This window comes from Nilaparvata lugens, chromosome 12 (assembly GCF_014356525.2).
Source record: "Nilaparvata lugens isolate BPH chromosome 12, ASM1435652v1, whole genome shotgun sequence".
NCBI lineage: Eukaryota > Metazoa > Arthropoda > Insecta > Hemiptera > Delphacidae > Nilaparvata > Nilaparvata lugens.
The window spans coordinates 8,073,202-8,088,293 of NC_052515.1; the positions used below are offsets into that span (position 1 = coordinate 8,073,202).

Here is a 15,092-nt window from a genome sequence, read left to right on the forward strand (position 1 = left end):
ATCATCACTCTCTTTTCTTTTCTATCCTGACCTCTTCATTCCAAGGTCTCTTCAGTTGTGTCGTATATAGAGCGTCTCACAAATATTAGCTCACTGTTTTTCAGAGAATTAAGTATTATTCACGAGCCTTCATTGATCACAAAAAGTTATTTTCTGAAAGGAGATGCTGAAATGATTGGATGTTGAGTCTCAAGTTATAAACCTTAGGAAAAAGTGAGATCGCAAAAAGATTAAATCATACACACATCATCATTCGTACATATTTATCTACAAAAATGTATAATTCATTAATAAATGAAGTATTTATAATTTAGTATATGTAAGTATTGAACGATATCATTCTATTTAAACTTCCTCAACTTCAAATCCAAAATAGCAAAATTCTACTCACATAGACAATGAATATCGAAGTAAATCTCAGCGTAATCCAGAGAGTGTAGAAAGTATTCGTTATGAAGTCGACAATATTCCACAGATCTCCCAAATACTCCAGAATTCCGTTAGTCCATAAAGATCTCATTTCGTTCCATATGTTAGCTAGAAATTCAAAAGGAAGTAGTATAATTATACTGTAGATCTTTATGATAAAAATAAATTCCATCATCAAATCTCAAAGACTATTAAAGTTGGAAATAAGATGTAGTAAATGAATCGCCTTCACTGACTAAATCTTATTCTATCATGAATCGATCACAAAATTATTGAAAGTAGAAGACCTATCCAAATAAATCAAGTTTATTCCTAATAATGAGAAAAAGTATTCATTATCATACTGGTTCGCTTCATCTTCCTTCCTACAGTTACGTTGAAAAGTGGCCATTGCTGCAATGATTACAAAACGCAAAGAATCACTTTTCCGCTCTAGTGCGGGAAAAATTTTTCCTGCACTCCAGATTTGCAACATGGCAACGCAAAATAGTTAGTAGGTTATATGGAGCACCAGTGCAGCAAAATCAATATTAAGTTGGTAACTGTGGTATAGTGTGGTGGTGCACGTTATAAGAATCTTGAAGGGGTGGACAACATTCAGCACACAGCCGCCTTCATTCATTTACTACTACATTATTATTCAATTTGACAATAAATTAAGGTTTTTATTAATAATAAAATTACACAGAAAAACATTTGATGCATTTCATGCAATTTTACCCATAGTTACCCACTTTTCATATTCAATGGTAACTGTAGGAAAAACTTAATGTGAAATACGTGCGCAAAGTTCCTCTGCTGCACTCAAGAAACCATTCCGCCCTCGCCTACGGCTCGGGCGTAAACGTTTCTTTCGGTGCAGCAAACTGTCACTTTGCGCACTAGTTGCACAAATAACTATTTCTTCATTCGATTCTTTTTTATCTATCTATCACTTTTATCACTATTTATTTTTATCATCATTCCACTTCATTTACTTTATTCTTTCGGTTTTATTCGTTTTAACTCTAGTTTGCTTTACTTCAAATTGGTCGAGTCTGAAGTCTCAGTTTAATCGAGGAAGGAAGAAATTCAAGAGGAAATAAGACATAACCATCATCCACGAACCCCATGAAAGATTAACAATCGTGATAAAAGATTATACATCATTCATGCTCAGTATCCAATCATTCGTTCTCTTACCCATACCTGTACATGTACCTGTACCCATACTGTTCCTTTCCCTTACCCATAACGTACAGTATTGATTGGGACCATCATGCTTTCACTTACCCATAACGTACAATATAACACAAGATTCAACCAATCCAGGAAAAGAGCCTCTTTCCTTGCGTTTCCATTCGAACAGAATTTCCTGTAGCCAATCGGGTCCAAACCACTCTATGAGAAGGTATTCAAGTCGTTGGGAAGCTGCTCCAAGGAGAGCTGTGAAGAGAAACAAAATGAGATTCAAAAAATTCTAAGAAGGATGCATAGATTGATAGATAAAAAAACATAGGGAGGATGGAGAGGTATAATACTTATGGGTTTGAAGTAACTTAGAGCAATAAATTTGCTGATTTACAGTTTCCTTACGAGAGGAAAAACGGAGCTTAGCTTGAAAACGGCACTCGGATATTGAAATATAAAGGTGCGTACAGACTTTCGTTCTGCTCCGCCACCGAACGTCACTCCAGCAGAGCGATTGATGATCGACCGGCGAGCAAGAGTGGAACGCGAGAAGAGCTAAAATCTTCCGTAACTTTCATGATGGGTGCGACTGCAGAGCGGGGGCGGAGCGACTGCGGTACGATGGAGGACCGAGGGCGGTACGAGGGCGGAGCGTGCTCGGTGCGGGCTGGAAGCGCGTATATGTGTACGAAGCTAAAGAAGGAAGCTTATTGTTATAAATTTCATAATCTTTAATTTCACTAATTGATGAAGTTACACAGTCACAGACACAGTAAGTTATCACACAGTCACGGATTTGTTGTGTAGCCTTAAACAGGCTGTTCTCCCCATTAATAAAAGACCTGAATCTCTTCATTGTATATTCCTATCCACATGACATGATCTACATATACTTCAGAGCATGATGTTGAATTCACTCTGACCAAGTTTTTTCCCCTGAATACAAATAAATAGTCAAAATTGATACTATGATGTTTACATGCCTCTATCACTCCATGATTTTTCCTTTCTATGGTGTTGAATCATGGGCTCTGAAGGAGAACACATAGAACTCATTAGCAAAACTCAAAGCATCTAAGTTATGGCTATATAGGAGATCCTGAATACTTCCGGAGATGATAGTTTCCAAATAGATAAATACCAAGAACTGATAGAGTTATCCAACAGGAGGTGTTGGAGAAGATGAATTTTATTTGATTGCAGAATTGGTCAACCTCATAAAAATCAGGAAACTCCAATATACTTGATAAGGAAGGAAGCTTCTACAATATACCTTATCTTACTTACTGAGTATTTTGTCATCCTATCATACTTACTAAGGAAAGAAGCTGAGTATATATGTTGAATTTGATGGAAGCTTTCTTGATGGACCTCATATAATAGGTTTATTCTATCATATTTAATTACGTATATATCATGAGGGTAGTGTGAATCAATTCCCAGTACAGTAATCTATTCTATCTTCCAATAAATAATTTCTTGCAGTGTACGGTATATTAATAGGCTATCCCTCATGCTCAAAAAGGAGTAAAGCATAGGAAGCTGAACATTATAGAAGTTTTCTTGAAGAACCCAGTATGGCAGCTTCCTTCAACCATCTTGGATTACTTGAGATGCATCATGTAAGTAGTAGGGTTGAATCCCAGTTCAACAAACCTTTATTCTACCATACAAGAATTGACTTAAAGTTGTATACAGTTTACAGTATATTATTCCTTATACTCACAAAGGAAGAAAGCATAGGAAGCGGAGTGAATGATAAACTTGACGAAGGGTTTCTTCATGAAGCCGGCCATCTTGGAGTTGGGAGACATCATGTAGATGGAGCTGTAGACGGGGAACATGCAACCAAGCTTGGCCACCTCAACTAGTTGCAGAGGCATTGACTTGCGGCGGAAGCCTGGCAGTCCGTCGTACCAGATTGCTGCAAGCAGTTGCTGCACGTTCGGGTGCGCTACGAACTGACAGTTCAACATGCATTCATTTAATAATTATTATAATAATGTGAATTACTAAATGATTTGGACCAACGAAATAAATGATCGAAGTATTGATTGAAGAAATCATTTATTCATATAATGAAAATGACTAAATGATTTGGACTAACCAAGTAAAAGATCTAAGTATTGATTGAAAAATTCAATACTTTCTACAGAGGAAAGTATTATTATTATCATTTCTCTACAGAATGATTTTTCAGCCCTGTTACTCTATTTTGAGTGTGAGATAATTCATATCTAATGGAAGAATTTTTTTATTTTTAAACGAAGTTAGTGATGTCGAGTTGTAATTATTTGATGTGTACCGATGTTAACAATGAAACTTGATTTGATTTGAGTTGTTTATCCTTGAACGGTGTAATATTCTGTGTAGGTTCCAGTCGCCTTTCACCACAGAACATGAATATTTGGGTGAAAATGTTCAAAGCATGGATAACTTCAATCGGTTGACATTTTGAACATAATCGACAGTAACTATGAAATAAGAAATAGAATATGATTCTTCTATTGTGTATAACAACTGTACACATTATTTAAAAATTGAATTCCCGTTTATACTATGAAGTTATAATTTTTTTTATTGAAACCTTGGTAACAGGCCTGAAAATCTTCCTGTATACAGTGTTAATTTCGTCTTTTTGTCATCAGCTACTCTTATATAATATAAATAAAAGAGAAATCCAAATATCCTTTTTAAAATTGTTTAGTCACAACATATTTCGGCTATTATAATGCCATTATCAAATAATGTTTTATGTTAGATTCAGTTTATGAAATTTTGTTTCTCCGATAAGCAATGAGTTAATACTCAATTCAAGATTGAGTGGTAGAGGAGACTTTAAAGATTCTCAACTCATCACCGCCTGATGAAGAGTATTGTCATTCCACTTTTCTATATATGACTTTTGTTTCACTAACCATTTTCTGTTTATATTTGATAGCCAGCTTCAGTCGTTCCAGAGTTTGACGTTCTCCAGGCTCCCACGTTTCTCCAGTGGGATTATGGTTCAACATCACTTCCAGCTCATTCGAGGTCCTCACATGATCCAGCAAGGTTGTGGAGAATGTCTGCACTGAAGTTTTCATCTCCTGCAGAAGAAATTATTTCAAAAGAAAATTATTGAACACTAAAATCAAGGAGATTGTACACTGTTGCCGTTTCTATGCTGATTCGATAAAAATTTATTATCTACTCTTTCATATTAGCGCTTCATAACATACAAGTAGCTCACAGGGTTTCCAGATTCTGTGATGCATAAGTAATCTGGCAGCACTGTACTCCATAAGAGCAATGCTGGAAATGAGGTTTACACAGACTATAGGAGGTATATTAGCCCATGTGAAGAATTTCATTTCCTGAATTTTGTTTACTATTCAAACATGTTTGTGTCATTGAAGAGGAAATAAATGAATTTAATTGGATCATGATCCTACTTTCTATTGGGTGTTGAAAACACAGTATCAGTTATTAAGTTGATTATTAAATTATCAAACCTGATATCATTTATTAGGTTGATATCCTTCGCTATTAGCTAAGATAATCTTGCTATTCAAAATTATTTTTTCACCTACTCAAGGATTGAAGGTTATCCTAGTAATAACTATATTTGGAAAACCTCTTCAATCCTCCACCATTTTTTTGCACCACTTTCTCTTTATTTTGTTCTATTGTGTTGTAACCGCCCTTGATGGGGGTTGAAGATATCTTATTATTACTTCAAGGGAGTCATGGAAACTGGATAGACAACAATATTGTATCAACTGAAGAATTTCTCATTTATCATGTCAATTACTTGAAATTTGAAGGACGAAATATGCAGTACATATTATCAAAATATTATTCCTACAAAAACGACCTGCCAATAAGATTCTGCTAACAAGAAATTTACTAATTAGGGTCTCGGTCTGGTGAAAATGTTTTATAAGGAGCTAGAAATTCTGGCACTCGCCCACAGCTATCACTCCCACTGGTAATCCCAAAACACAGGACACTCACGTATCTCATGATGCCGGAAAACTAACTTAACTTTTTGCAATATGATTTTTGATCCACTCGGTATCACGGTTGTTCAACAACTGGAAGTTCTCCCTCCGGAAAACTTCCCCCTCTCCACGTCAGTGTGCCAGAAGGCCTAACTGCTGCTAGTGGAAGAGTCGGTTCTCACGAGATTCGGCAAGCGGGTACTTGCCAGGTCTGCAGTATTCCTCTGTGAAAATCTACAGGCTAGCAAATATCCGGCGTGTCCTTGCCTCGTGGAGCCACCTCATCCGTGAGAACTAGCAAATATCCCTGGATTTGCTGGTTCTCAGAGTCGTGCAGACATAAGTTAGCAGAATCTTATTGTCGCTGCAATAATACTACTCACTCACTAAAGTCCAACTACGGAAATTATTATTATAATATCAGAGTCTTTTCTCCTGAAAAAACTTAAATCTAAAACACGAAAAAAATCAATCAATAAGGTGTCTGTGTCTGTGTGTGTGTGTGTGTGTGTGTGTTGTGTGTGTGTGTGTGTGTGTGTTGTGTGTGTGTGTTGTGTGTGGTGTGTGTGTGTGTGTGGTGGTGTGTGTGTGTGTGTGTGTGGTGGTGTGTGTGTGTGTGTGTGTGTGTGGTGTGTGTGTGTGTGTGTGTGTGTGTTGTGTGTGTGTGTGTGTGTGTGTGTGTGTGTGTGTGTGTGTGTGTGTGGTGTGTGGTGTGTGTGTGTGTGTGTGTGTGTGTGTGTGTGTGTGTGTGTGTGTGTGTGTGTGTGTGTGTGTGTGTGTGTGTGTGTGTGTGTGTGAGTGAAATAAATTGAAATTGATTCATTCGCAAAAATTGAGCTTTGCTGTTTAGTTTCCATTTTAGAAAACTGAAAATTTTGTAGAATCCACAACTTTCTCACCAGATATTCAGCCCTGAACTCGGTCTCCATCTTGCTGAGGCGTCTGAGCTCCCAGGACAGCTCGAAGGCCGTGAGGAGGGGGTCGCGCGCCGAGAGGGCGATCAGTGAGGAGGAGGTGAGAGCGCGATACGCGTTGATGCGCGACTGAGAGTGACGCAAGGAGTCCTGTTCACTGCTCACCACACAGTCGTCACAGCCGCATCTAAACACAAAATAATCGATAAATAGTGTGTTAATCAACAATAATGATAGAATTTGTATAGTATAATAATGATCTTATACTGTTTTAATAGGGCTACTCGAATTTATTTATTATAATAGAAATAACTAATGCCCTTTTAAGACTTTCCCACATGAACACTACTAGTTTCATCGCTCATGTAATTTTCAAGTCTCTGTTTTTCAAAATGAATTGTTATAAAACAGAATGATAATAATGAATCATTATTAAAAAAGAACACTTGAAAGTGGTATAAGTGCTGAAACTAGGAGTATATTTAAGCTGCGTTTCCACCAAAGTTAATAACAAAAATGTTAATGACTTAATCCTTATAGATTCTATTAGATTGAACGGAACTAGACAAACATATATGTACATCATGTGCATGATAAGATATGTTCAATCTAATTGAATCTATAAGGATTAAGTTATTAACATTTTGTTGATAACTTTGGTGTAAACTTAGCTTAAGGAAAAAAATAACATTTACAAGAAATGACACTTCGACAAAGTACATTTAAAAAATCATTTGGAAGAAACGACACTTCAAAAAGTTCGAAAAAGGTATCAGTTATTTCAATAATGATTATCGATTATAAAAATACACATAATATATTATTGTGAAATCTTATACTATTAAACGAGCAATTTCTGTTTATATGTTTGTATTTCACCGGATCTCGAAAACGGCTCCAATGATTCTCACAAAATCCAGAACATAGTAGGTTTATAATATAAAAATTCAATTTCACTAGGTCTCATCCCGGGGTAAAACTCGCTGGAGGACATTGAGAAGATAATTATTATTCATTCTTGGAAAAAAAGCAGATAATAATTATTTCGTCGTCTGTTGATGATGGAAGTGAGTGAGCGAGGTCATGTGTGTGGGAATGTGTCAAAATTATGACTCAGCTGTTGAACTTTTGTAATCATTCAATCAGGTACTTAGTGCCGGTTGCAAAAAAGCCGGGTTATTTTCAATCCTGATTGATTCCAGTAGATCCATCTTTTTGAAATGGTCTTCTCTGATTTAGTTCACGTGAAATTAATCAGGGTTGAAATTTAACCGGCTTTTGTGCAACCGGGCCTTCGTGAGGGAAAGTTTTGCATTCCTCTGGGAATTGATATCAATTTACTGTGATTATAGATAGAACATTTCTGTATGAACTTTGAATGTTATTATAATTTCTTATTTTGTAAAGAATTTTTCATGCTTTTGTACTCCAGAGCGAAGCTCGTTTCCCGATATTACTATATGTAACGATGTTTTAAGAGAATAACAAAGTTCATTGTATCGTATGCTTGTAAATTATAATGAACATCTTCTATTCACAATAATTGAAATGTTGTAATTAATCATTTTAATAACGTATAAGAAGATATGATAGAAATACTGTATTAATAATAATAGTATCCATCCCATTCTAGTACTAATTGAAATTTTAGGATAATGAGAACTTCAAATTTTATAAATTAGATTAGTTCATATTTTCGTATCCTTTGAGCCTAGAATCTAAAGTAGAAATAGTATAAAGTAGATAATATAACCATGGATTCTCTACCCAATATTGTTGATAAGCCTACTAGTTGAAGATAATATGTCTTGGTAGAAGTTATTTGTTGCAGTATTAATTAATGTATGGTTATAAAGTCAGCACTTAACTAGCATTGGTTTGCTATCCTTGTAATTGTACAAAACATATTTGTATAATAACTTTGCAGATGCCTACTCCGTACCACTTAATGATCGTTTTTAGGATATGAAGAAGTTCAATGGATTACCAGAATATCCAATCTCCAAGAATAAAAATTATTCTAGTATGTAATAATGGGAAAATAAATATATTTGACGCGAAGAATATAATTATTTGAGATAGATGGCGGTAGAAAATAAAATAGGTAACTATTCAACTATTCGCCTATTGTCCTATTATTTCTACTGACTTTATAACGAATATCTCACTCAAGTTATCAATAATTGATCAATTCAGCGTACTTGTATGGTGATTAGTTTTTATAAGAAGCATTCTATTATTTGATAAACAGTAATGTAATCAATATCTCACTCAAGTTATCAATAATTGATCAATTCAGCGTACTTGTATGGTGATTAGTTTTTATAAGAAGCATTCTATTATTTGACAAACAGTAATGTAATCTGTTTTCTAAGACTCAAATTGTGTAATAAAGTGTGTATGTTGACTAACCTGACATCGTGAGGCATGGGAAGGGTGGCACCCCTGTCCAGAAGGATCTTGAGAATTTCGTAGTTGTTCATGTGAGCGGCCAGAATGAGCGGAGTAATATCCGGCGTGAAATTGCTCGACGAGCGGTCAACCGCCTCCCAGCTCTGTGCGCGACACACAAAAATAGTGAACACAAAATTAAGAAAGTCACGGTCAACCAAGAATGACGAGAGTAGAAAGAATGATGACGTGAGAAGACGATAGATGGAAAAAAAACATGAAGGAGAAGAAAAAGATGAAGAAGAACAATGAGAAAAAGAAAAGAAGTAGAAGGGATGATGGTGAGGGAGGTGAAGGACGATGAGTAGTGGGAGAAGGAGAAGGATGAAGAGTTGGTGAATAAATGGAGAATTAGGTCAAAAAATGTTGATGAAGAATAAAGAGGTGGTCGTTGGAGGAGAAAGAGAATCATAGGAGGTGATGGATGAAGAGGAGGAGGATGAGGAGGAGGAGGAGAAGGAGGAGGAGTTTGATGATGAGGAGGAGGAGGATGAGGAGGAGAAGAAGAAGAAGAAGAAGAGAAGAAGGACAAGACGAATGAGAAAGAGAACAAAGAGGTCAACGAACGTTCAACTGCTTCCTACTTCTGCCAAAATACACAGAGACGAATACCGGTATGTGACCAAAATTAAGAAAGTGACGGTGAGAAGAAAAAGGTGTGGATTGAGTAATGTTTGACGGAGAAGAGAGAATGGAAAATAGTGAGAAAATAAGAAGGCACTGTACATAATCTGTATCCTTGACAGAGATAGGAGTACCCCATACAAAGCTCGTGGTATTGGCATGTTTGAGGCAGCGAGAAAGAAGATGAAATGTGGTATGGAAGGAGAAAGAATGAGGAGGGGAGAGAGAAGAACCTCTAAGAAGTGATGTTTTTTTCATAAAAATCTTTGCCATACAGTATTTATTCTTCAATGTTGTTTTCCATCACGAACTGATTATTATTAAATCACTTTTTTGCTATTAGAAAAAACGACTAGCAGTCAGATATTTTAATTTTTCACTCTTATTAATTTTTCACTTTAATTAATCACTCACTGTGACAACAAGTGACAACACTGTGACAACAAGTGACAACACTGTGACAACAAGTGACATTACTGTGACAACAAGTGAGCGATTAATTCATTTATTGTGAAAAATCTTACAAAATTATTGTAATATTGGAGAATTGACTCAATTAATCAATCAATATTGTACTTTGAACAATATAATTAACCAAAAGGTTTTCAACCAGATCACTTCCGAGTTATCGGATGGGCACGTTAAACTGTCGGTCCCGGCTGAAGTATGACAGTCGTAAGGCCCATTGACGGCTTAAATTATAAATTCAGGCGGTGGGACCTTCCCGCAAGGGACTCCCCACCAACAAAAGCCATACGAATTTACTTTTTACCAAATCCAGGAAGAGAAGAAGTTTTGGACTTGTGCATGTTTCTTCATCTCATTATTGTGATATTTCAACTTAATAAATGAATTACTCTCATTCTATAATTTTAAAGTATTGGATAAGAGCACTGATCTTATTGGAATAGAAAAATGATTTCCCTGTACATTGCAGTTGAACATTATTTAATTGTCAATTTTTTTTTGTCAATGAATTCTGTTATATCAATGTGATTACGGTACGTGGGTGCAGTGGATTTGAAATACATCGAAGCGTCCTCTCCCAAAAATTGGAATATTTCATGCATTCAACACAAGGACTTTTAGAACTCTGCCATATAAGCTATAAGAATGCCGTATGGCTAGTATTAATAATTAATAATATCAAGTGACCTGGCTGGCACAGGGCTGGTGTCAGAGTTTTCAGGTCGCAACTGATCAATTTCAGGGCCTCTGACATGACCTAACGACTGCTTATTAGGCAGCCGTATAGCTGATTTCGCGACCCTAATTATTGTGAAGCACCGATTGACTATTAATTCAACTAAGTTGTTCTCTTTTTTCATCCGCCAATTTCAATATTTTTGCTTCGAATACTATGATACTTTTTTTGATTTTTTATGATAAATCGCTTCGTCTACCCTGATGAGCATCCAAGTCACTTGAACACGAAACCAGAGATAATCTTTACTCGAGCACTAATTACCTTTGACGAAATCAAATGACTACCACAAAAGTCATCCTAATTATTCGAAAAGAAGTTTCAGACTAAGTAGTAGAATTAATCCCCTTATTCAACTGCTTACGAAATGTTCATTGACAGTAATGACTGAAGGACGCCTCTGGTATTGTTGAGAGATACGAGAAGAAGAAGAAGAAGAAGAGGAGAAGAAAGAAGAAGAAGACGAAGATATAATAATAATAAGAAGAATAAGAAGATTAGAAAAGAGAGAAGAAGAAGAAGAAGAAGAAGAAGAAGAAGAAGGTGAAAAAGAAGAAGAATAAGTTTGATTGAAATAGGATGATGGAGGAGAAGAAGAAGAAGAACGAAAAGGAGAAATGAATGAGGAAGGGATAAAAAATTGGGATTGAAGCCGTAGAGAAGAAAATTGTAAAAATGAAAAAGTCTATGAGACATTTAGAGAAAGGAATGGTTTATCGACGATTATGAACAAGCGTAAAAGGGAAGAGAAAGAAAAATATAAGAAAGACAGAAAGTTGGAGGAAAGAGTTATTGAGCGATCTAGATGTAATTGAAAGATTTTATAATTCAATTCATTTGAATTCTACTGATAGAAAGGAGGGTAAGAATGATACAAAAGCACACACATCAGCACAGCTTGGAAATCTGTGTGGCGCACTCACACAACTTTCCTTGCCGTTATGAAAATTGATCACCTGACGCTAGTGTACTCGCGCATCTCAAGTCTACTATTCAAATAATTATATGAGACAGCTGGTGATAGTCTCATAACGCTGAAAGCACACGAGTCTGCTATCTCTTCGTAGTGAATGATTTAATAGAACCAAAACATTTGCCAACAGTTTGCAATTTAATAATCAACATTTCTCGGATTTCAAGCTTATTTTCAATTCTAGGTGAAAATGTACTGGACATTAATCGCAGAGATTTCCATGCTCATTCTTTTCCACTTGAATTTTTTTGTTTAAATTGTATATGAAGGCTGAAATTGAGAATCTAAAATCAACTTGCATAGATGGAGCAAAGCTCCTGAATTTTTACAGATATAGGACTTGTTGCAGTTGATAGAGCTTATTAATGACTATTCCAGTATGAATTTGATCAAAATCGTTGAAGCCGTTTTTGAGAAAATCGCGAAAAACCCTGTTTTTGACAACATTTTTGCCATTTTAGCCGCCATCTTTGATTGCATTTGATCGAAATTGTTCGTGTCGGATCCTTATAGTGTAAGGACCTTACGTCCAAATTTCAAGTCATTCCGTTAACTGGGAGATGAGACATCGTGTACACAGACGCACATACACTCATACAAAAAAAAAAAAAATTCGTATGGCTTTTGTTGGTGGGGAGTTCCTTGCGGGAATGTTCCACCGCCTGAATATATAATTTAAGCCGTCAATGGGCCTTACGACTGTCATACTTCAGCCGGGACCGACAGTTTAACGTGCCCATCCGATAACACGGGAGTGATCTGTTTAAAAAACTTTTGGCTCTCAGTGGGGTTTGAACCCGGGATCTCTATGCTGCTACGCAAGCACTCTATCCACTAGACCACGGATCACTCATACACACACACACACACACACACACACACACACATACAGACCAATACCCAAAAACCACTTTTTCGGACTCAGGGGACCTTGAAACGTATAGAAATTCAGAAATTGGGGTACCTAAATATTTTTCGGAAAGCAATACTTTCCTTACCTATGGTAATAGGGCAAGGAAAGTAAAAAATTAGAAAGCTGGATTTACCGCATAGAAGTGAACAATGAACAATAAGAATAGGATACTGGTGAAGGAGAACAAGAAGAAGATAAAGAAGACGGAAAAGATGAACAAGAAGAATGCAGGATGAAGATGAAGAAGAAGAATGCAAGATGAACTGCAGACGAATGATTGACTCTATCACTGTAGGCTGTGTGAGAACAAACTTTCAACCAACTTTACATGGGGAAGAAAGAGATAAATTATGAACATCGAAGAAGAAGATGAAGACAAAGAGGAGAAGGAGGAGGAGAATGAGAAGAAGAAGAAGGAGGATGAGGAGATGATGGAGAGGAGTAGGAGTGAGAGTAGGAAGAGAATGATAAAGAAGAGGGGGAGTAGAAGAGAAAAACTGGAAGATAGCTGAAGTTGGATGGGGAGATGGTCGTTGGAGGAAAGGGATAAAGTGGAGGAGGATGGAAAGGAGGAGAAGAAGATGCGAAAGGTAGCTTGAGGAGCAGGAGAAAAATAGAAAATCCCCTTGAAGGATGGGGTATAAAAATACAAGAAGAAGAAGATGAAGAAGAAGCAGAAGAAGAAGAAGAAGAAGAAGAAGAGGAAGAAGAAGAAGAAGAGGGAGAAGAGGAAGAAGAAGAAGGAGAAGAAGGAGAAGAAGAAAAAGAAGAAGAAGAAGAAGTTGAAGAGGAAGAAGAAGAGAGGAGGAGGAGAAGAAGAAGAAGAAGAGAGGGGGAGAAGAAAAAGAAGAAGAAGAAGAAAAAGAAGAAGGAGGAGGAGGATGAGGAGGAAGAGGATGAGGAGGTGGATAGAAAAGGTAAGACGGAAATAGGTTAACTTGTTGGAGGAGATGAATTTTGTCTCCGTAACTTTCAGTCTGACTGAATGGCTGAACAGTTAAAGACATGCTTTGAACAAAAGTTTGAGCTATTCTTGCAGCTTGAAGTCAGTCATTTTTGACCCCCAGGTATTTCTGGGTATGAATGCTTAATTCAGTTTTCACCTAATGTCGTCCCCTACTTATTCTTCTTCTTCTTCCTCTTCTTCTTCTTCTTCTCTTCTTCTTCTTCTCTTCTTCTTCTTCTTCTTCTCTTCTTCTTCTTCTTCTTCTTCTTCTTCTTCTTCTTCTTCTTCTTCTTCCTATTCTTCTCTTCTTCTTCTTCTTCTTCTTCTTCTTCTTCTTCTACTTCGTCGCTTTCTCCTCCTTTTCCCTCTTCCATCTCTTGTGCTTCTTCTGCCAGCTTCCATGTTCGTTCCTTCTTCTCCTCTTCACTAACCCACTTATTTTGCCTTCAAGGCATATTCAACGTGCAGAATAAAATTAGAGAGAAAAAACTACTGTACCGAAATAAAGTTTAAAAGTTGTTACAGATCTGTTTCAGTTTTGAACTTTGAGGAAGTATAAATTCATGAACGAGAGAGATTTGTAAAAAAACTTTGTAGTATCATAGTAGTAATAATAATCAGTACTGTATAAAAATCATATAATAATCAACAATATGAATAATAATAATCCTAATATTAATTATTACTGTTAATGATCTTACCAAGCTTTTTAACAAATTTCTTACTTTCAAAAACTATAACTTACTTCTTCAAAGTTCAAAACTGAAGCAGCTTTTGAACTTTAATTCGGTACAGTACTTTTATTATTACTTGAGGATGAAATTATCCTGGACTGAATTTCGGAGTATTGGAAGCGAATAATAATCAAGCAATGCATGAATGAATCAAGAATTAAAAATTTCAGAGTTTAGATTACAATATTTCCTAGAAAAAAAAATAATAACACGAGTCCACACCTCCAAAACGAAGGAGCTGTCTGATTGGTCAAAGACTTGAGTAGTCGCTATTCTACATTCACAGTTCACTACCAATAGGAAACAAGTGGCAGCTTGAGAAAGTCACAACAAATCATTCTTCAATATATCTTCTGTTAAATTTGATTGATTGATTAATTATCTGCCTTCATTAAGAACCTAGGAGGACGAAGTTAGGGCGCAGCCAGCCCTCTCTTACACTTAGCCCTCAATTACTTTGGAGCTTGGCTTACGTTAGAACCACAATCGTAAGTTTGGTGTTTCAATTCAGTTTGACTTTTATCCGCTCGAATTATTTTCTAAAATGTTGCAAGTGAACAAACCAGTATATTCTTTGAGAAAATTCAATAATTTGAATCGTGGAATTGTGTTCAAGCAATAATGATATGTGGCCTGGCATTTGCTATTTGGATAAAATAATGCTTCTAGGAGAGTAACTACAACTATAGCCGAAGCGGGGAAAAAATTGGGCATAGGACGCCTAATTTCTGAATACGGCCTTGGGTGCGAG

General features: G+C 36.3%; 1 protein-coding gene across 1 annotated transcript in view; it reads right to left on the reverse strand.

Annotated features, from left to right (window-relative positions):
- LOC111051570 (transient receptor potential protein) overlaps positions 1–15,092 on the reverse strand; it is a 47,935-nt gene that overhangs the window by 15,809 nt on the left and 17,034 nt on the right. The window contains 6 exon segments of the mRNA XM_039438860.1: positions 392–537; positions 1,702–1,854; positions 3,326–3,560; positions 4,518–4,688; positions 6,482–6,683; positions 8,909–9,051. Of these exon segments, the coding sequence (XP_039294794.1) occupies positions 392–537; positions 1,702–1,854; positions 3,326–3,560; positions 4,518–4,688; positions 6,482–6,683; positions 8,909–9,051 (1,050 nt within the window).